At 39.7% G+C, this 22,061-nt stretch overlaps 1 protein-coding gene and 1 long non-coding RNA gene across 2 annotated transcripts in view; one reads left to right on the top strand and one right to left on the bottom strand.

Annotated features, from left to right (window-relative positions):
- Window positions 1-21,793, bottom strand: part of asb1 (ankyrin repeat and SOCS box containing 1) — a 28,508-nt gene extending 6,715 nt beyond the window's left edge. Inside the window, exons 1-3 of the mRNA XM_034186649.1 lie at window positions 21,553-21,793; window positions 16,722-16,860; window positions 3,469-3,771 (exon numbers count right to left, since the gene is read on the bottom strand). Coding sequence (XP_034042540.1) covers window positions 3,469-3,771; window positions 16,722-16,860; window positions 21,553-21,649 — 539 coding nt within the window. The 5' untranslated portion in view covers window positions 21,650-21,793. The remainder of the gene's footprint in view (window positions 1-3,468; window positions 3,772-16,721; window positions 16,861-21,552) is intronic.
- LOC117524833 lies at window positions 7,409-20,949 on the top strand. The gene is made up of 3 exons (XR_004564872.1): window positions 7,409-7,575; window positions 12,307-12,308; window positions 20,937-20,949. It is a non-coding gene; the product is annotated as an uncharacterized LOC117524833 (long non-coding RNA).
- Window positions 21,794-22,061: the final 268 nt, after the last annotated feature.

Consider the following 22,061-nt stretch of genomic DNA (forward strand, 5'->3'; position numbering starts at 1 on the left):
TTTACAATTATGCCTCACATTCACCCATTCATACAAACACACTCACGCATGATCTCAGGGTAGTGCCATGCAAGGCACTCACTACACAATGGGAGCAACTAGGTTATTAAGGACCTTGCCCAAGGGCCCTTAGTGATTTTTCAGTCTGGCTGGGTTTTGAACTGAGGACACTTCTAAAACTGAAAATGCTGTTTTGTAACCTAATAACACCTCTGAAGTCATTTACAAGACATTTAGCAGATGTTAGCGTGGGTACGTCACAGGATGGTAGCTAGCTGCAAACTGTTTTGTTTGTGTGTAAACATAACCTCTTTGTCATATTTTATGTAAAAGCTAGGGAGAAATAAACACTTCTACAGCTGAAAACGCTGTGTTGTAACCTGATAACACCTCTACAGTGATTTAAATTACATTTAACTCAAAGCTAACTTCCGCTTTTTTCATACGTAAATATTGTTTATGACTGAGTGATCGAGGAGTTTTATTGAACATGTACAAATTGTAAGTAAGACAGTAGGATCTTAATAATTAATGTAAATAACAATAAATGTATAGAGAGAGAGAGAGAGAGACAGAGCGAGAGAGATACACACACACACACACACACACTTTGTACTGGGATACCAATTAAACAACTGCAAATTATAAAGAAGACAATGCTCACACAGTTGAGGGTATTTTAGCATTGCGTTATTTTTTCAGAATCCAGATGTTGTGAGTGACAGATCTCCATGTGTGTTTAAATAGAAAGAGCAGAAATTGACTTCTTTAACAGAACAGCAGTTGTGTCTTTTTTTGATCACTGTTTTTTTTTTATATTGTATTTATATTTTTCATGCCTGTGAGTTCTTTTCCGGTCATAAAAAGTCCAGCAAAAAGGTGCTCATTCTTTAATGTTAGCAGTATGATGTCAAAATACCTACAAATGTTTTTTTCTGTCTATTTGACTGTGCGCAGGCACAGAGTCTGTTTTCTACACTGATGTTGTAGACACAACACAAAGCATGCATCTGAGACATTGGAGCTGATGATTGGGAGGTATCCCTCAGGATGCCTGTCTGCAAGGTATAATCTGTTACCATGGACCCCAAAATGAAAATCAACACACAATACAGCCATAATGCGAGCAGGATGCTTGCTGTGTGTTTCAGGCCTTTCATATGTCAAATCTGCTTAAACAGTCACTGGACAATGATTCACACTTTTTCCAGAGAGATATGATTTTTTTACAGAACATGATCTCCAGTGCTCACCAGACAAATAAGCGAGTTCTATAGGCCCCGAGACCCAAAGGTGCTGCTGCTTATCCCTGGATTCCATAGAGTGAAGAGGATGGGAGACTTGACAGGATGCCAGTTTGAGACAGGTTGCTTCCCCAGCCATGTGCACAGTTTTGTCACTCACAGCAACAGAAGCTCACTGCTCCTTCAGAGATGTCACTGGTGTCTTCCCTTATGTACCTGCCTGTACACTGAAGGACCACCTGGCCTGGAAACATGCTGAGATGCCCATGAAGGAGCTGAGCACAATTCTGTGTCCAGCTCTTCCTTAACCTGGGTACCTTATTTATCATGCGTTTAATATGACACAACAAATATGAATCGTAGGCAGCAAGAAGCCATCACGATCTGGAGATTCCTATACTGCCCTCTATGAAGGAACAAAAGAGATGCGGCATCACAAGTTCTTGTCTTGGAGCACCATCTAGGATGTGCAGGTGGGGTGGGGGGGTGGATGCTGTGTGGTTCTTTGTATTTGCTGCTTGAGATCCGTTGCATGCCTGTGGGACAGGGGGACCATCATAGGGTCCCATTTTCTGGGACTCTGTTATTCACATCGTCTTTGTCTCTACAACCACCAGGCATTGTGACCACTGGACTCTCTCTATATATATAGTTGCTTAGCTGTGAGGTTTTTGCTGTTGTGCTTTTATTTCGTTGTTTTGTTTTATCATATGGCCAAAGCAGATGGTAACCCAGCTGAGTTTGGTCTGCTTGTGGTTTCTTACTGTAAGTGACAATGCCTGAGGGAACTTTTCCTTACACCCCTATTCCACAGGACCCTGTTCTATTATGATCCTCCACGATCCAGAAAAAGTGTAAAAACGGAAAGAAACGCCTTACTCCGACATGCCTCCTACCAGGCTGGCTTTTAAAGTGCATAAATGACAACCTGCTCAAAAACAAAAGTAAAGCTGCACCCGGCTGCATTCTCATGATCTGCTCTCAGCCAGAAAAAGCTTCATGAATATGTATTTAAAAATAAAGCCACTAAAGAAAACCTAGTATGTTAATCAGTTATAACTTCAGCCTCTGCAAATAGCTTTTCTTCTCAAATATTGAATATTGCACACACTTGCGGTATCTTATGACTTTAAAACATTTGCTCTTCTGCATACTTGGCAAAAATAAGCAAATTTTATAATGGGCACCAAACAATAAATGATAATGAAAGTTATGAAATAATAAATAATAGCTGCATAAAAACACCAAATGATTTTGCAAAGACAGGAAAAAATAAGCAACTTCCTCTGTAAAACCATTTCACATTTTATAGCTATTAAAATGAAACAAAACTGCAGTATTTCCCTATATAACGCTTGAATAGATCCTTGTCATTTGATTGGTGGTTTGTATGTCATGTGATATTGATCATTCATCCCATTTGCCATTGTGCTCCATTTAGCTTGCAAATTTGGTTCCATACGATTTGTACCATTGCACGCTGTGACCACAGTGAGCACACACGAGTGGCGACGGCACTTAGCAACTTACTGATGCTGCTCATTCTTCTAACACAAAAGAAAAAACAAATCCAGTACGCCATAAGCCATCTGGAGGCATTTGCAATATTTGCTGGGACATATCTAGCTAAAGTAGAACTGCTATTGAATGAAGAGCTCAACAAATTTATGTCGCAAATTTTTGCTGGACAGAGAAAAGCAGAAGAAGAAGTCAATGCACGGCATTAACTACGGACTCCATCTTCGGGATCTGTTTTTGCAAGTTGACTGAGAACAATTTTGGAATTGGCTGGATTGCTATCTAAAGTTCGTGTTGGACTGTTTGGAATCTCTTTACTTCAAAGGACCAATGACACCCACCAAAAGTCCCTTTTTTCTTGTTTATAAATTAATAAAATATCAAATTTTAGGTGTTATATATAAAACAAATAATGAATGTTTTTCATTCGTTCAATGGTCCAAATATTTCATTCGGTGAATGGAACATTCCATCTTTCACCAAATGAAATATTTGTACTATTGCACTCATAAACAGTCATTATTTGTATGTGTAGGAAAAAGAAAATGGTATTTATATGTTGTTTCCTTTTAACATTTTGCCCATCTTTTTTAATATTCTGCCAAAAAGACAGAAAAAGCTTTAAAATAAAGAGAAATGGTTACAAAAATATCAAGGGAAGATATTTTAAAAGTCACACAGTACAAAAATCCATCTTAGTCCTCACCTGATTAGTTCTTGCAAGATATCGAGCCTTCCCACCCGTGCGGCGTGGTACAGCGGGGTGCTGCGGTGATGTCGGCTTCCGTTTGGGTCTGCCCCAGCTTCAAGGAGGATCCGAACACAGTCCAGGTGGCCGTTGACCACTGCCACATAGAGAGCTGTTTGGCCTTTGACATCAACTAGATCAACGTCGGCTCCCTGAGCGATCAGATATGCCACACAGGCGGCATGTCCTGCCGTGGCAGCAATGCGTAGAGGGGTGCAGGGTAGGCAGCCACAACACCACACAGACTTCTCATTGATACGCCTAGCACCCCATGGAAAGAAGGGAGTCATTATGCAGCCTTAATCCACAATAATGAACCTTCAGTTAGCCATAATTCAGGGATGTAACTTCATTGCCTTTTACTGTAATTATTATGTGTCTACTAAGTTGGGCAGAGGTTATACAGCCTATAACCCACAGTTGTTCATATATCATTAAGAAATTTTTTACAGAGGATTCACATCCTGAGGCAAGAACTGATTAAATTTTCAAGGTCAAAGGTCAAAGTCAGGAAAAATCTTGGAAAACTGGAAAAATCCCCATCCTTTAACACTGAAAGAATTTTCAGAAATTCATATCTCTGTCCAAAAAGATCAGATTTCTTTCATATTTGACAACATTATGTAAGATGGTATCCTTTATCGATAGACAAAGTTCTACCCGGATCTGATCTGAATTACAGATTTTGTGGCCATTCATTTAAATTTAACATTGAAAACCCCATTTAATGTATATTTTACATAATATCTTAAACAAATATGACCCAATCAATCTTATATTTGAAACTGAGGTGCAGACTGGCACTCACTATCGCCTGACAAAGCTGAATCCAGATCTGATTCAGATTGTGGATTTTGTGGACATTTGAACTTAATATTGAAAAGCCCATTTGGTGTACATTTTGCATTATATCAATCAAAAGTGCCTCAGTCACTCAAATTTTTCTGTTATACACCACCAAAATTGGATGGAGGTTCCAATTTTTGCCTGTTTGTCTATCTTCCACTTGTCGGTAAGAAAACAAGTGCCAAAGGAAAAAAAAAACAATGACAATTTGTGCATAGCAGACATAACCAATGTTCTGGGAACATTATCTGAAAAGGAATTCAGAAATTGAAAAAGTTGAAAAAAACAAACAAACCTGACAACAGCACAATTCAAGTGCATGAACTAAATACATACTCCTGACATGTGATCACATCTAATTTACAGCCCCAATTCCAATGAAGTTGGGATGTTGTGTAAAATGTAAGTAAAAACAGAATACAATGATTTGCAAATCCTCTTAAACCTATATTCAATTGAATACACCACAAAGACAAGATGTAAATGTTCAAACTGATAAACTTCATTGTTTTTGTGCAAATATTTTGTCATTTTGAAATAGATGCCTGCAACACATTTCAAAAAAGCTGGGACAGTGGTATGTTTACCACTGTGTTACATCACCTTTCCTTCTAACAACACTCAATAAGCGTTTGGGAACTGAGGACACTGATTGTTGAAGCTTTGTAGGTGGAATTCTTTCCCATTTTTGCTTGATGTACAACTTCAGTTGCTCAACAGTCCGGGGTCTCCGTTGTCGTATTTTGCGCTTCATAATGTGCCACACATTTTCAATGGGTGGCAGGTCTGAACTGCAGGCAGGCCAGTCTAGTACCCGCACTCTCTTACTACGAAGCCACACTGTTGTAACACGTGCAGAATGTGGCTTAGCATTGTCTTGCTGAAATAAGCAGGGACGTCCCTGAAAAAGACGTTGCTTGGATGGCAGCATGCGTTGCTCCAAAACCTGGATGTACCTTTCAGAATTGTTGGTGCCATCACAGATGTGTAAGTTGCTCATGCCATGGGCACTAACACACTCCCATGCCATCACAGATGCTGGCTTTTGAACTTTGTGGTGGTAACAATCTGGATGGTCTTTTTCCTCTTTTGTCCGGAGGACACAACATCCATGATTTCCAAAAACAATTTGAAATGTGGACTCATCAGACCACAGCACACTTTTCCACTTTGGGTCTGTTCATTTCAAATGAGCTCGGGCCCAGAGAAGGTGGCGGTGTTTCCGGATGTTGTTGATGTATGGCTTTCACTTTGCATGGGAGAGTTTTAACTTGCACTTATAGATGTAGCGACGAACTGTGTTAACTGACAATGGTTTTCTGAAGTGTTCCTGAGCCCACATGGTAAGATACGTGACAAAGGTCATTGACATTCAATGTCAGTTTTCAGCCTTGCCGCTTACGTGTAGAAAGTTTTCCAGATTCTCTGAATCTTCGGATTATATTATGGACTGTAGATGATGGACTAAATTCCTTGCAATTGAATGTTGACAAACATTGTTCTGAAACTGTTGGACTATTTTTTCACGCAGTTGTTCACAAAGTGGTGTTCCTCGCCCCATCTTTGCTTGTGAATGGCTGAACCTTTTGGGGATGCTCCTTTTCTACCCAATCATGACACTCGCCTGTTTCCAATTAACCTGTTCACCTACCTATGGAATGTTCCAACAGGTGTTCTTTGAGCATTCATCAACTTTTCCAGTCTTTTGTTGCCCCTGTCCCAGCTTTTTTGAAATGTGTTGCAGGCATCCATTTCAAAATGAGCTAAGTCTATCAGTTTGAACATGAAATATCTTGTCTTTGTGGTGTCTTCAATTGAATATAGGTTGAAGAGGATTTGCAAATCATTGTATTCTGTTTTTATTTACATTGTACACAACATCCCAACTTCAATGGAATTGGGGTTGTAGCTTATGAAAAGCCACTTCTAACAGGGCTTTGACCTTGAAAATTTGTGGAACTGGAAACTAGCGTTGGTGGAGGTTGCGCTCTACGAGCGTGATGTTCTAGTTAAGTTTGATTCTAAATTATTTTATGATGATGTAGTTTAGAAAATATCCACAGTTAAAAATGCTCAACAGGTCAAAGTGCCTTCTTCAAAATGCTCGATTTATCTGACCAACAGGTCAAAACCAAAACACAACCAGAAGGTGTACACCTTGTGTGTGACACAAAATCAAATTAATTCTTTGTGGTGCCATGATAAGCATAATAAGTGAGGCTCTGTGGCCTTCACATTTGACAACTCTCTCCAAAATAGAAAGACTTAATCCTGTTTTTTGTTTAGTTTAGTTTAGGTTAAAAGAACTACTTTATCGTTGGCTAACATCCAACCCTTCAGCCATGGTTAATCCATACTGGCTTCAAACTGATTGAGTGTAACAGTTATGATCTTTAGTTTAAACCAAAATATCAATATAATTCAAGGTCTAAAGGCCATGTGACCACTAGAAAGCTTATATATGACTTTATATTTGTGTGTTATGATGCATCTTTAACCAGTTCCTTGAGCAGCCATTCTAAATATCCTATACGGTGCACCCAGAAAGTATTCAGTGTTTCACTTTTTCCACATTTTGTTATGTTACAGCCTTATTCCAAAATTCCCTCAAAATTCTACACACAATACCCCATAATGACATTGTAAAAGTTTTGTTTTTTTCATTTTTGCAAATTTATTAAAAATTTAAAAACTAAGAAATCACATGTATTCTCACCCTTTGCCATGAAGCACAAATTTGAGCTTAGGCGCGTCCTGTTTCTACTGATCATCCTTGAGATATTTCTACATCTTAATTGCAATTTAACATTATTTAGAAAGGCACCCACTTGTCTACATATAAGGTCCCACAGCTGACAGTGCACATCAGAGCACAAACCAAGGATGAAGTCAAAGAAATTGCCTGTAGACTTCTGAGACAGGATTGCCTCGAGGCACCAATCTGGGGAAGGGTACAGAAACATTTCTGCTGCTTTGAAGGTCACAATGAGCACAGTGGCCTCCATCATCCATAAATGGAAGTAGTTCAGGTCCACCAGAACTCTTTCTAGAGCTGGCCACCCATCTAAACTGAGTGATTGGGGAGAAAGGCCTTAGTCAGGGAGGTGATCAAGAACCCAATGGTCACTCTGTCAGAGCTCCAGCATTCCTTTGCAGAGAAAGGGGAACCTTACAGGAGGACAACCATCTCTGCAGCAATCCTCCAATCAGGCCTGTATGGTGGAGTGGCCAGACGGAAACCACTCCTCTCTGGTCTGATAAGACAGAGATTGAACTCTTTGGTGTGAATGCCAGGTATCACGACAGCAACACCCACGAGATACACACTACAACTACGTGGGAAATATTGCCTCCAACACATACAACATCTCCAAGTTAGGATCACAGCAGGGCAAACTTATAATAATAATAATAATAATAATTCCTTAAACTGAAACAACCATATGTTGTAAACTATGTGTAATGAAAATGAGTTAGATTTAAATATGAAATAATGGCCATGCTGAAGATTGGCAACAAAAATCGGCTCAGTGTTGTAGTACCTGTTTGTGGACATCATCACCCAAAACGCTGCCCTAATAAAGTCTTTGATTCTCACTGCCATCAATTTTATAACAATGAAGCAGCTCAGAATATGTTCACATTTACCATTACTATGGCTACAATTAATGCAGTGGGGTGTGGCCTGTCCTCCACCCAACACTACCCTCACTGTGCGGAAATATGCCAAGTACATCAGAAAAAGTGCCAGGACAGTACACTAGGTAACACATTACACATATTGATTTTTGGACACTAAATCATTTAGTATGCACTGATAACTCTTAAGAGCTTTTCTGTCTGTGCCAAGAAAGTACTCTTTCCTGTACAGTAGATGGCAACAATTTACTGGTATGCTTCTGTTTATGGGATTTTGTTTTTTCTTGAAAGTTTGAGTAAACATCCAGCATCGCATCCACAGTAATTATTGGTTTGTATCACTTTAATGCCAAGTCTGCTAATGGTATGGTTATGTTCAAGAGGAAAAAGAAAGGACAGCTGACATACTTGTTGGTGGATTATTACCGTAGCTGAATGAATGAGTATTCCACATTAATGTGTCCCCTATTCTGATGATATGGGACTTGATATGACAACACAGGTATAACACGCACCAACACCCAGGTCCATAAGTAGTTGGACAGTGATTTTGATTTTGCCTGTGCACACCACCACCACTAAGTGCAAATGATACAATTAAAGTGTGCTTGTAGTGTAGACATTTAACATTAATTCAAGGATTTTAACTCAAATATTGCACAACCCATTTGGGAAATATGGTCATTTGTATACAAAGTGCCTTAATTTTTAGAGTCCAAACTAAATATTACTAGCATGTTGCCCATGGGGATCCATAGGCTCTAGAGTGGGTAGTGTTTATAATAGGTAGCTGACATTTTTCAAGCGTGATTAGCACTGTTGCCTCACAGCAAAAAGGCTGTGGTTTGGATTCCCACTTAGGGCCTTTCTGTGTGGTGTTTTCGTGTTCTCCTCATGTTGGTGTGGGTTCTCTCCAGGTGCTCCAGTTTCCTCCCACATCCAAAGACATGCAGGTTAGGAGGATTAGGAACTTTAAATTGACAGTACTTGTGCAGGTGTGAATATGTTTCTTTGTCTATGTGTGTCCCTGCAACAAACTGGCATCCTGCCTAGGGTGTACCCCGCCTCACACTCTATGACTGCTTGGATTGGCTCCAGCCCCCCTTTGACCCTTAATCGGATTAAGCAGGTATAGAAAATGGATGGATGGTTAGACAGTAATAAATTAAGCAAAGTTTCTATAATGTTCTGGAATAGCATGTGAGTCTGCGCATTTAAGATAAAGATGATTTACCGCCCCCTGCTGGAATAGAGTGCGAGTCTAGAATGTGATTATCAGCGTCTATTGTTCACTGTTGTTAGCCACTATCTGTACTTTTTCCAAAAACATTAGTTGTATCAATGTTTCATTTTGGCGGTGAAGCCATACACATACACGCACGCACGCACGCACGCACGCACGCACACATATACGTACAAAGAGGCCACTTGGCTTTTAATATATAGATTTTTCATAAAAAGAAAAAACACTTTTTGAAAGTTTTCTTTGAACAAGTCAGGGGATGGATGCTACTCCATTACGATGCTCTATAAATGGTGAAGCAAAATCTGCACCATACACAGTTTCTCCAATCAAACCTTCAGAAGCCTGTAATTCCTTCAGTTATAAAAAACTGAGTGACTGTTCAAAAAAAGAGTAAGTACCCATACTTACTCTTTTTTGAACAGTCACTCGGTTTTTTATAACTGACTGCTCCAGACAGACTTACTATGTAGTGCCATACTGTTTATGTTTGTTAATAACTGAAATAAATGAAGTCTAAGACACATCCAGTGACTTAGAAATGTTCATGCATCCATCCCCTGACTTATCAGAAGGAAATTGCCTGTAAAAGTGATTATTTGTATTAAAAATAATGCTTAATTTTGTTTGACTGCATCTGAATATTGAGGCACTGTGTATATAAGTGGCCATAATTCCTTAAGAGTCTACACTACAAGCACATCTTGATTATTTCAAATAACCTCATGGTGGCATCGGTGGCATCTATAAGATCTGCATTATAAACAGTGGTGGGCACAGCTAACCAAAAAGTTAGCTTCGATAACAGCTAATCGGCTAACTGAAAAGTTATCTTTTATGAAGCTAAACTGATAAACCACCCAAATAAATTATCGGAAGCTACAGCTAACCGATAACTTTCAGTATTGTCTTCGGTACACTTCAATCAATCAATTTTCAATCAATTTTTTTATATAGCGCCAAATCACAACAAACAGTTGCCCCAAGGCGCTTTATATTGTAAGGCAAGGCCATACAATAATTATGTAAAACCCCAACGGTCAAAACGACCCCCTGTGAGCAAGCACTTGGCTACAGTGGAAAGGAAAAACTCCCTTTTAACAGGAAGAAACCTCCAGCAGAACCAGGCTCAGGGAGGGGCAGTCTTCTGCTGGGACTGGTTGGGGCTAACCAGGAAAAAGACATGCTGTGGAGGGGAGCAGAGATCGATCACTAATGATTAAATGCAGAGTGGTGCATACAGAGCAAAAAGAGAAAGAAACAATGCATCATGGGAACCCCCCAGCAGTCTACGTCTATAGCAGCATAACTAAGGGATGGTTCACAGTCACCTGATCCAGCCCTAACTATAAGCTTTAGCAAAAAGGAAAGTTTTAAGCCTAATCTTAAAAGTAGAGAGGGTGTCTGTCTCCCTGATCTGAATTGGGAGCTGGTTCCACAGGAGAGGAGCCTGAAAGCTGAAGGCTCTGCCTCCCATTCTACTCTTACAAACCCTAGGAACTACAAGTAAGCCTGCAGTCTGAGAGCGAAGCGCTCTATTGGGGTGATATGGTACTACGAGGTCCCTAAGATAAGATGGGACCTGATTATTCAAAACCTTATAAGTAAGAAGAAGAATTTTAAATTCTATTCTAGAATTAACAGGAAGCCAATGAAGAGAGGCCAATATGGGTGAGATATGCTCTCTCCTTCTAGTCCCCGTCAGTACTCTAGCTGCAGCATTTTGAATTAACTGAAGGCTTTTTAGGGAACTTTTAGGACAACCTGATAATAATGAATTACAATAGTCCAGCCTAGAGGAAATAAATGCATGAATTAGTTTTTCAGCATCACTCTGAGACAAGACCATTCTGATTTTAGAGATATTGTGTAAATGCAAAAAAGCAGTCCTACATATTTGTTTAATATGCGCTTTGAATGACATATCCTGATCAAAAATGACTCCAAGATTTCTCACAGTATTACTAGAGGTCAGGGTAATGCCATCCAGAGTAAGGATCTGGTTAGACACCATGTTTCTAAGATTTGTGGGGCCAAGTACAATAACTTCAGTTTTATCTGAGTTTAAAAGCAGGAAATTAGAGGTCATCCATGTCTTTATGTCTGTAAGACAATCCTGCAGTTTAGCTAATTGGTGTGCGTCCTCTGGCTTCATGGATAGATAAAGCTGGGTATCATCTGCGTAACAATGAAAATTTAAGCAATACCGTCTAATAATACTGCCTAAGGGAAGCATGTATAAAGTGAATAAAATTGGTCCTAGCACAGAACCTTGTGGAACTCCATAATTAACTTTAGTCTGTGAAGAAGATTCCCCATTTACATGAACAAATTGTAATCTATTAGACAAATATGATTCAAACCACCGCAGCGCAGTGCCTTTAATACCTATGGCATGCTCTAATCTCTGTAATAAAATTTTATGGTCAACAGTATCAAAAGCAGCACTGAGGTCTAACAGAACAAGCACAGAGATGAGTCCACTGTCCGAGGCCATAAGAAGATCATTTGTAACCTTCACTAATGCTGTTTCTGTACTATGATGAATTCTAAAACCTGACTGAAACTCTTCAAATAGACCATTCCTCTGCAGATGATCACTTAGCTGTTTTACAACTACCCTTTCAAGAATTTTTGAGAGAAAAGGAAGGTTGGAGATTGTATAATAAAAATGTTATTGTGCTGTTTTGCACCTGTCTTAAAGTAACCCTGAGAATGTACTTGTTATTCAACTTTGTTTTAGCATGCTGGGGTCAGTCTGAACTGGGAGTGAAGAGCTGGAGGTACTTGTTATTATTCACAACTTTGTTTTTGTTGCTATTGTGTTGCTATTGACGACTGCGCTGAAGAGATGTTTTTGCAAGAGGAAATACCTTTTTGATGCCTGTTGATTAAAGAAATTATGTGCGCCAGGGAGTTTGAAATGGCCACTCACCCTCCCTTTGCGCACACACTAGAAAAGAGGAGGCAGAGCCATGCTCCAATAGAGTCTGCTGCCGGTTTACGTACGAACGCCCAGCCGGTTGACAAGCGCACTCTGCCGAAGGTGTTGGCTCTCCACCTTAAAGGCGTCACGGTAAGAGAGAAAGAGATGTTTCATGCGCTGCAACCACTTGTGCTTGATGTAACTGCTTTTGTGGGGAATAAATATACGCCTGTTTGTTCTAGCAAAGTGCAGTCTGTGTGATCATTTCTGTGTGCCGATCTGACCGAACCTTGTTTCAAAACAGAGATTGGCCTATAATTAGCTAAGATAGCTGGGTCAAGTGATGGCTTTTTAAGTAATGGTTTAATTACTGCCACCTTAAAAGCCTGTGGTACATAGCCAACTAACAAAGATAGATTGATCATATTTAAGATCGAAGCATTAAATAATGGTAGGGCTTCCTTGAGCAGCCTGGTAGGAATGGGGTCTAATAAACATGTTGATGGTTTGGATGAAGTAACTAATGAAAATAACTCAGACAGAACAATCGGAGAGAAAGAGTCTAACCAAATACCGGCATCACTGAAAGCAGCCAAAGATAACGATACGTCTTTGGGATGGTTATGAGTAATTTTTTCTCTAATAGTTAAAATTTTGTTAGCAAAGAAAGTCATGAAGTCATTACTAGTTAAAGTTAATGGAATACTCAGCTCAATAGAGCTCTGACTCTTTGTCAGCCTGGCTACAGTGCTGAAAAGAAACCTGGGGTTGTTCTTATTTTCTTCAATTAGTGATGAGTAGAAAGATGTCCTAGCTTTACGGAGGGCTTTTTTTATAGAGCAACAGACTCTTTTTCCAGGCTAAGTGAAGATCTTCTAAATTACTGAGACGCCATTTCCTCTCCAACTTACGGGTTATCTGCTTTAAGCTACGAGTTTGTGAGTTATACCACGGAGTCAGGCACTTCTGATTTAAAGCTCTCTTTTTCAGAGGAGCTACAGCATCCAAAGTTGTCTTCAATGAGGATGTAAAACTATTGACGAGATACTCTATCTCCCTTACAGAGTTTAGGTAGCTACTCTGCACTGTGTTGGTATATGGCATTAGAGAACATAAAGAAGGAATCATATCCTTAAACCTAGTTACAGCGCTTTCTGAAAGACTTCTAGTGTAATGAAACTTATTCCCCACTGCTGGGTAGTCCATCAGAGTAAATGTAAATGTTATTAAGAAATGATCAGACAGAAGGGAGTTTTCAGGGAATACTGTTAAGTCTTCTATTTCCATACCATAAGTCAGAACAAGATCTAAGATATGATTAAAGTGGTGGGTGGACTCATTTACTTTTTGAGCAAAGCCAATAGAGTCTAATAATAGATTAAATGCAGTGTTGAGGCTGTCATTCTCAGCATCTGTGTGGATGTTAAAATCGCCCACTATAATTATCTTATCTGAGCTAAGCACTAAGTCAGACAAAAGGTCTGAAAATTCACAGAGAAACTCACAGTAACGACCAGGTGGACGATAGATAATAACAAATAAAACTGGTTTTTGGGACTTCCAATTTGGATGGACAAGACTAAGAGTCAAGCTTTCAAATGAATTAAAGCTCTGTCTGGGTTTTTGATTAATTAATAAGCTGGAATGGAAGATTGCTGCTAATCCTCCGGCCCGGCCCGTGCTACGAGCATTCTGACAGTTAGTGTGACTCGGGGGTGTTGACTCATTTAAACTAACATATTCATCCTGCTGTAACCAGGTTTCTGTAAGGCAGAATAAATCAATATGTTGATCAATTATTATATCATTTACCAACAGGGACTTAGAAGAGAGAGACCTAATGTTTAATAGACCACATTTAACTGTTTTAGTCTGTGGTGCAGTTGAAGGTGCTATATTATTTTTTCTTTTTGAATTTTTATGCTTAAATAGATTTTTGCTGGTTATTGGTAGTCTGGGAGCAGGCACCGTCTCTACGGGGATGGGGTAATGAGGGGATGGCAGGGGGAGAGAAGCTGCAGAGAGGTGTGTAAGACTACAACTCTGCTTCCTGGTCCCAACCCTGGATAGTCACGATTTGGAGGATTTGCAACTACTAACAAGCTGATTTTAAATTTTAACACCATGATCGCTTCTGGTAGCATCAAAGGCAACCACAAACCCAAATAATGAGTCAGCACTTCTGTCTTTGTGCACTTGCCCACTGCTGGAAGCTTCTGTTTACTATATAACTTGCAGCAGTGAAGCAGCACACACAAAAAATACATTATTCCTTAACAGCATGTAGCAGTGTCGCTGTGCGGCAGAGGTCTTGGAAATTAAGGCAGTTTTGATTTATAATTTTGATTTATAAAACAAATTAATCCAGATAGATGGGTAAAATGAGCCTCCGCTAACACTGATTGGTTGACTCATTCATTCTATGTAAAAAACAACACGTTAATGTGAGGTGTGTGTTGGTGTTTACATATAAATGTGCTTTTGTAAAATATGCCATTTTTTTATTTGTAAAACAAATTTTAAAAAAGCCATTTGCAAAAGCCAAAAGTCAAGTTGTGATTAGACAACCGCCTGATATAACCGGGGTCAAAATAAATAGAACACTGCCATCTACTGGCGCCCAGATGCTCAGACCCTAACCCATAATCCTTTGCACATCAGAGAGTTGCTGCGGTTTAAACAGCACAGAGAAAATCCACGACAACAATTGTAAATGAATGTTATACAACCAAAATTACATTTTTATTTCTTTTCATCAGCTGCAACAACTCTTTGGCACACAAAGGATTATGGGATATCTCAATACTTAGGGAGAATACTGCCATGAACACTACTGGCCAGGAGATGGCAGTAGAGAGCCTGAAAAGTTACTAAAACAAATATTCCAAATAAATAATCTGTTTGCTATGTTTAAGATGCGTGGAATTTAATAAACACAAACTGAATTTCAGACATCTTATATATATATATATATATATATATATATATATATATATATATATATATATATATATATATATATATATATTACTCTGGAACAAAGAACAAAGAGGACAGACAGTGTCTGACATAAGCAAGATGTTAAAGAGCAAGCAGGAAGCCACTGCAGCTCACAATGATTCCAATTGAAAATAATGGAGACGCCACCTGGGCTTCTTCTGGCATTTTTACATAAAACAAACACAATAACAATGTCTATAAACCCAGAGAATATATTCACAAGAGTTTTAGGCACAATATAGAAAGAGTTTAATGCTGCTGTCCGTGTGGAGCCTGATCAGAGTGTCTCAAATGCATTTCTCCTGTCATGAATGTACTGAGATTACCCATAATGCATTGTCTGGAGACACAATGTCCACAATAAAACCTTCAAAATTAGTGCATTACTTTAAAACTAAAACATATATCTGATATATATATGTGTTAAATGGCAAATTCTGAAGTACACACAGCAGACAGCAACAGGATCCCGTGAGATGAGGGAGTATACATCAGCGATAGTAAGTAGCAACACCTGTTAGTGTGCCTTATGAATGTTTATGTTTTCTTTTCTTTTTTTTACTGTCCTCGAGTGAATCCTGTTGCTGTCTGCTGTGTGTGCGCGCGCATATGCGTTCATTCTCCCCCCACCTCATTCCACTCACTGTGTGCTCTGATAGGCATGAGCTTTAATATGATATTAGGTTATTGCAAGGGAACACAAAAGGTATTGCGAGGCAACGCAATAATATTGCGAGGGAATGCAAAAGTATTGCAAGGGAATGCAATAATATGGGCCCAAAAAATTCACCACCATGTCCCCAGGCGGGCTCCGTAGTATGCCTCTTGATGACTTGGGCGATACTACCAGCGAGTTAAAAAAATTAGCTTTTTTCTTTTCTGTGACCAGTTCTCCTTTGCCTGCAGAGGATAGAGCGGTTTCTCCTGGAACTAGCTCTCCTCTGTTTGCAGAGGATAGAACTGCACATCTACTACAAAATATTTAACAGGTAGGTACTCAAATATTTGATGTCAGACTGTTTATAACTGTTAAGCTTTGTTCACCACGCCTGCAAAAATATGTTAGTGGTCTAAAAATTATCAAACCAAAATTTATCGGCAGATAATTAGTCCGCTGATGGTTTACAAAATGATCTGAAAAGCTAATCCGATAATAAAAAACATTAGCTTTGATAATTAGCGGAACTGTGCCCACCACTGATTATAAATATGTAAATGGTAGAAAATCATACTGAATCAGATATTCTCAGAAACAAATTGGACCACAAAGACATTAGTGCCAGTGTGATTGTGGTCTCAACACAGAGCAGAATTTTAATCGACACTCCAGCTCATCACGGGTCTTTATTTATGCTCATGCTGAGAAGACACTCTGACCTGTCAAGGGCCAAATGCTGTTTGAAATGACTGATGCAAAGGATTAGCCCTTTACAGAGACACTGGAAGTAGATACTGGGAATTGCCAGTAACCTGGCACATAAACGTTATTATCCTCATGTCTCTTCTCTCTGACCACCTCTTCCCTCGAGCTACACCACAGACAGTGCTGTCCCTCACCGTCTGAAGCTGTCTTCCTGCAACAGGTTCCTCAGAGTGTCCAAATCTCCAACATACGCTGCATTGTGGAGCCTCATGTCATCTTGCTCCAGAGGCTTGTCGCAGAACTGTTCCTGCAGCCATTCCTTAAGGTTACGGCCTGGCGAGGACAGACATAATCAAGAAGCTAAACTATCAAGATTTTGTGAGGAAGAATTATGAACCATGCTTAGATGAATCCATAAAGCCTATTGGAATCAACTGTGTAGCTGTGTTGTTAAATTTGTTCTGTTGTTACTGGAGAACCACGAGGCCAGCGGTGCTCCTGGAAGACAGCTACCCTCCATGTTTTCACCTGCTCTATTCACCGATGATTATTTTGTTTCCCAGCTGTTGGCTGAATTAATCAGCTGTGGGTGGACCACTGAAAGAAAACATAGAGGGCAGAGGCTCTCCAGGAGAAGACCTGGACAACCTTGCTCTAGACTTTCAGGGCAGCTACATGACCCCCAGAACCAGCCTGTTAATCAGTGAAATGAACATCCATTTGATCCTGATCAGGTACCTCTGATTACTGATCTGTAGCCCTGAACTTTGATACTGCCAATTAATCTTTGATCCTGATCACTCATCTTTGAACCTCACCAGTCCTGTTGTGTTTTGATCTTGAGTGCTTTGATTGTTTAATAAAGCATCAAATGCAAGATCAAGAATCAAAAGAATCATGGTCAAAAGTTCAAAGAGCAAGGCAGGATCTGCCGCATTATCAAGATCAAAAGAGTCTGGATCTAAGAGCAAAGGCAGGATCAGGATCAAAGATCAAAAGCAAGAACTAACCCTTTACATGGATCTGCACCAAAATTTAATCAGCTCTTCTTTTACCCAAAGATGACCTTTGCACCAAATTTTACTGAAATCTGTTCAAGACTTTCTGAGATATTCTGCTCAGAGAAAGACACTGCTGGATACTTCAGGTAGAAGCTATCAATGCATATAGTAAAGTTGAAGTCTTGTCCTGATATGACTGATATTAATCTCCCACATTCCTGTATTTTGGATGCAAACAGTTCAATACAAGTCAACAGTGGTTTACCTCATCTTAAAAATGTTTTACTTTGTGTACTCTGTACTTATCTGTTCTTCTTAACATTGCACCCTTCATACAGCCTAACAAGTCGCCTAGCAAGTTCAGTTAAGAGGAAAAACTGACCTCTCAGTCCAAAGCTTATTGGCCAATGGAAACATATTTCCCTGATGAGACTTGACTATTTACAAAGCTGGAAGAGTTGATTTAAACGTGCCTTCTTTTTATGAGGTAGTGCTGATGATGTCGGGCCTGTCTGCATAGACGACAGATGACGGCGACAGGACTGACGTTCCTGTGGGTTTGTATATTTAAAGCTACAACCTTTGCTTTCAAGTCTGCAGTGTAACAGTTATGAAAAGAAACTGGGGATCAAATGTCCCAGGTTTGATTCCTCAGGAAAGTGTGAAGTGTCAAATGTAATGTAATGTTTGCTTCAGCTTGTTTTTATTGACTAATACATTTTTTTACTTAGTACCTCTGGAAAGTATTCACAGCGCTTCACTTTTTTCACATTTTGTTATGTTGCAGCCTTATTCCAAAATGGTTGAAATTCATTTTTCCTTCAAAATTCTACTCACAACACCCCATAATGACAACATGGAAAAAGCTTTTTTGATTTTTTTTTTTCAAATTTATTAAAAAAATAAAATTCTAAGAAATCACATGTACGTAAGTATTCACACCCTTTGCTCAAATGTTGATGCACCTTTGGCAGCAATTACAGCCTCAAGTCTTCTTGAATGTGATGCCACAAGCTTGGCAGACCTATCTTTGGGGAGCTTTGCACATTCCTCTTTGCAGCACCTCTCAAGGTCCATCAGGTTGGATAGGGAGCGTCATTGCACAGCCATTTTCAGATCTCTCCAGAGATGTTCAATCAGATTCAGGTCTGGGCTCTGGCTGGGCCACTCAAGGACATTTACAGAGTTGTCCCAAAGTCACTCCTTTGATATCTTGGCTGTGTGGTTAGGGTCATTGTCCTGCTGAAAGGTGAACCATTGCCCCAATCTGAGGTCAAGAGCACTCTGGAGCAGGTTTTCATCCAGGACATCTCTGTACATTTCTGCATTCATCTTTCTCTCAATCCTGACTAGTCTCCCAGTTCCTGCTGTTGAAAAACATCCCCACAGCATGAAGCTGCTGCCACTATGCTTCACTGTGGGGATGGTGCCTGGTTTTCTCCAAACATGACGCCAAGGGTTCAATCTTTGTCTCATCAGACCAGACCAGACCAGAGAATTTTGTTTCTCATGGACTGAGAGTCCTTCAGGTGCCTTTTGGCAAACTCCAGATGGGCTGCCATGTGCCTTTTACTAAGGAGTGGCTTCTGTCTGACCACTCTACCATACAGGCCTGATTGGTGGATTGCTGCAGAGGTGGTTGTCCTTCTGGAAGGTGCTGGAGCTCTGACAGAGCGACCATTGGATTCTTGATCACCTCCCTGACTAAGGCCCTTCTCCCCCAATCACTCAGTTTAGATGGGCAGCCAGCTCTAGGAAGAGTCCCGATGGATCTGAACTTCTTCCATTTAAGGATTATGGAGGCCACTGTGCTCACTGGGACCTTCAAAGCAGAAGAAATGTTTTTGTACCCTTCCCCAGATTTGTGCCTCAAGACAAAGCTGTCTCGGAGGTCTACAGACAATTCCTTTGACTTCATGCTTGCGTTGTGCTGTGACAGACAGGTGTGTGTCTTTCCAAATCATGTCCAATCAACTGACTTTACCCCAGATGGACTCCAATTAAGCTGTAGAAACATCTCAAGGATGATCTGTGGAAAAAGGATTCACCTGAGCTCAATTTTAAGCTTCATGACAAAGGCTGTGAATACTTATGTACACGTGATTTCTTAGGTTTTTTTGTTTGTTTGTTTGCTTTAATAAATTTGATTTCATCCATTTTGGAATAAGGCTGTAACATAACAAAAATGTGAAAAAGTGAAGTGCTGTGAATACTTCCTGGATGTACTGCATGATGAGGCCCCTCCCTAATGACATGGACAAGGATCTACCAGAGAAATGGCTTTAAGGCCACATTCAAGTCTCAGATTCTATGCTATGCAACAGTATGTCAGTGTCACTGGGTTTGGGACCGAGTTCCCAACAGTCCTCTTAGCATTAGAGGAGGCCATCATGGAGTATCAGATGGAGAGTACATCATCACTGGGTTGTACACTAGAGACTGTAGGATCATCGATACTGCTCCTACTTGCAACACAAAGATGTCCTACAGTGCAGAAATTCTCTATGCTTCCTTAATGTACAGCCTAAGTGCTCCCATGCAAAAAAAAAAAAAAAAAAAACATATTATTTTTATTTTATTAGGGGTGTCTAATAAAAGTTTTTTGTTTGTTTGTTTTCGGTTTTTTTTTTTTTTTTGCATGTGAGCGCTTAGGCTGTGTGGATTTTTGCTTTAATATTTGTCTCACCTTGATCCAGCACGCCGTTTTACACATCTTGGATGTGCGTGTCTTTTTGATTCATCTTTATAACAAAACCAGGTAAGCGAAACAGAGTAAATTAAAGTGATGTCCTGTGTGTGTATGTGTGTGTGTGAGAGAGAGAGAGACAGAGAGAAAATAAATTCAAATGAACAATCCAAACTTGTTTCTTTACTAAATTATAAAATTAGTGTATACATTTATCTATATGCCACACAATTTGTCTTCGTTAAAGGGCATAAGACAAAGTATTTCAGCATGAAAGTATGTATTTTTAATGTATGACAGCATCTTGCATCATAACTGAATCTCTCCTGTTTCTAGCAAACCGTGGGAAAAATCGGGTAAAAATCCGGGGAGTTACGGATTATTGTAGTTGGGGATACATGTTCCTCAGTACGAATAAATGCACTGGGAGCACAATAGGGACCCAGCCAAGATGGCAGCCGGCTGATAAGTTGGCTCCAATAGACAGCGGCAGTCCATGAGGCATCTACGTATATAAAGTCTATGATTATGACTACATCCCTCACCTTGTAATACACAGATGCTGCTAAGTCTTTTTTAGCTCCACCAAGGAAGTTACACGATTACTTACCTGTCTGACTGGGTTTAAGCAGGATATGCAAAAACCAATGCAACAAAATTAAATCAAACTTTTTGAGGAGTGGAACACTTCTCACAGAACAACCAATTACAATTTGGTGAAGATCCAGACAAAAGAGCAAATCTCGATTGTAATCCATACTGATGATCTTTGAGCCAGACATCAATGATGAGGATCAAATATGAGCAATAAGCGACAAAGTCCAGCTATCAAGATCAAAATAAGTAGACGTCATTTATCACATAATGACCAAAAAAGTCTGGGTTCCAGATAAAACTATTAAAAGACCAATAATCAGAATATTGATTGAATAACTGATTAATTGGTTGAATTTATTCTGTAGAATGTCATGTAAATACAACATGTGACTAAAGAGTGTCGACCCAAGGGACTTCACAAGAGTAAAGGTCAAAGTTTACACACCAGCAAAAAAAAAAAAAATAGTTGACATTATATATCAAAAATAAAATGAAAAAATATCACACATACACAGATGACATTAAAAAATGAAAACACTTATTTTAATTGTGATCCACAGTACTGATTTGTCACACCAATAAATCCTGTACTTTTGACATAAATATAAGCCTGTTTAATGTGACTGGGCTGGTGCAATGTTGACAACACGGGCCATGACCCAGAAGAACATCCCCAATCCTGTGTCTGCTTTGACGAGTGGTGATGGTGGTGATGACATAATGACGGTGTCTGTTTGTTACCTGCAGCAGTGCCGCTCGGCAGATCAGACACGGTGATGAGCGGAGGGAACCTGATCGTGGGCGGGTCTTCAACGTCACCCTCTGCACCCTCAGCCATGCTGCTAATATATCAAACTTATTACCTCAAAACGCTGCTAAACCACGAAATCGACGCTGGTTCTCGCAATAAGAGGAAAGCCAAAAACGTAAACCAAAGACATCAAAACAAACAGCCACAAACACGTGATGACAGCGTCACTCCTCTGCGCTACTTCCGACCTGCTGAGCGCAGTTAAAGGGAAAGCGTCTGTTTTTCAGGCAGCTGAAAATGCGTTTATATATTACATACGTTTTGAACCCTGTCAAAAGTTGCCATATACAGATGAAAGGAGACGCTCTGTGTTTTTACTGTTAATTGTTACTTTTTGTTGTAGTTTATCTGTGGTTCATATTTGGCCACAATGGAAACAAGTGCATATGTCACTTTTTTGTGGTACCCTGTATATTAATATACAACCCCAATGAAGTTG

This window comes from Thalassophryne amazonica, chromosome 14 (genome assembly GCF_902500255.1).
Source record: "Thalassophryne amazonica chromosome 14, fThaAma1.1, whole genome shotgun sequence".
NCBI lineage: Eukaryota > Metazoa > Chordata > Actinopteri > Batrachoidiformes > Batrachoididae > Thalassophryne > Thalassophryne amazonica.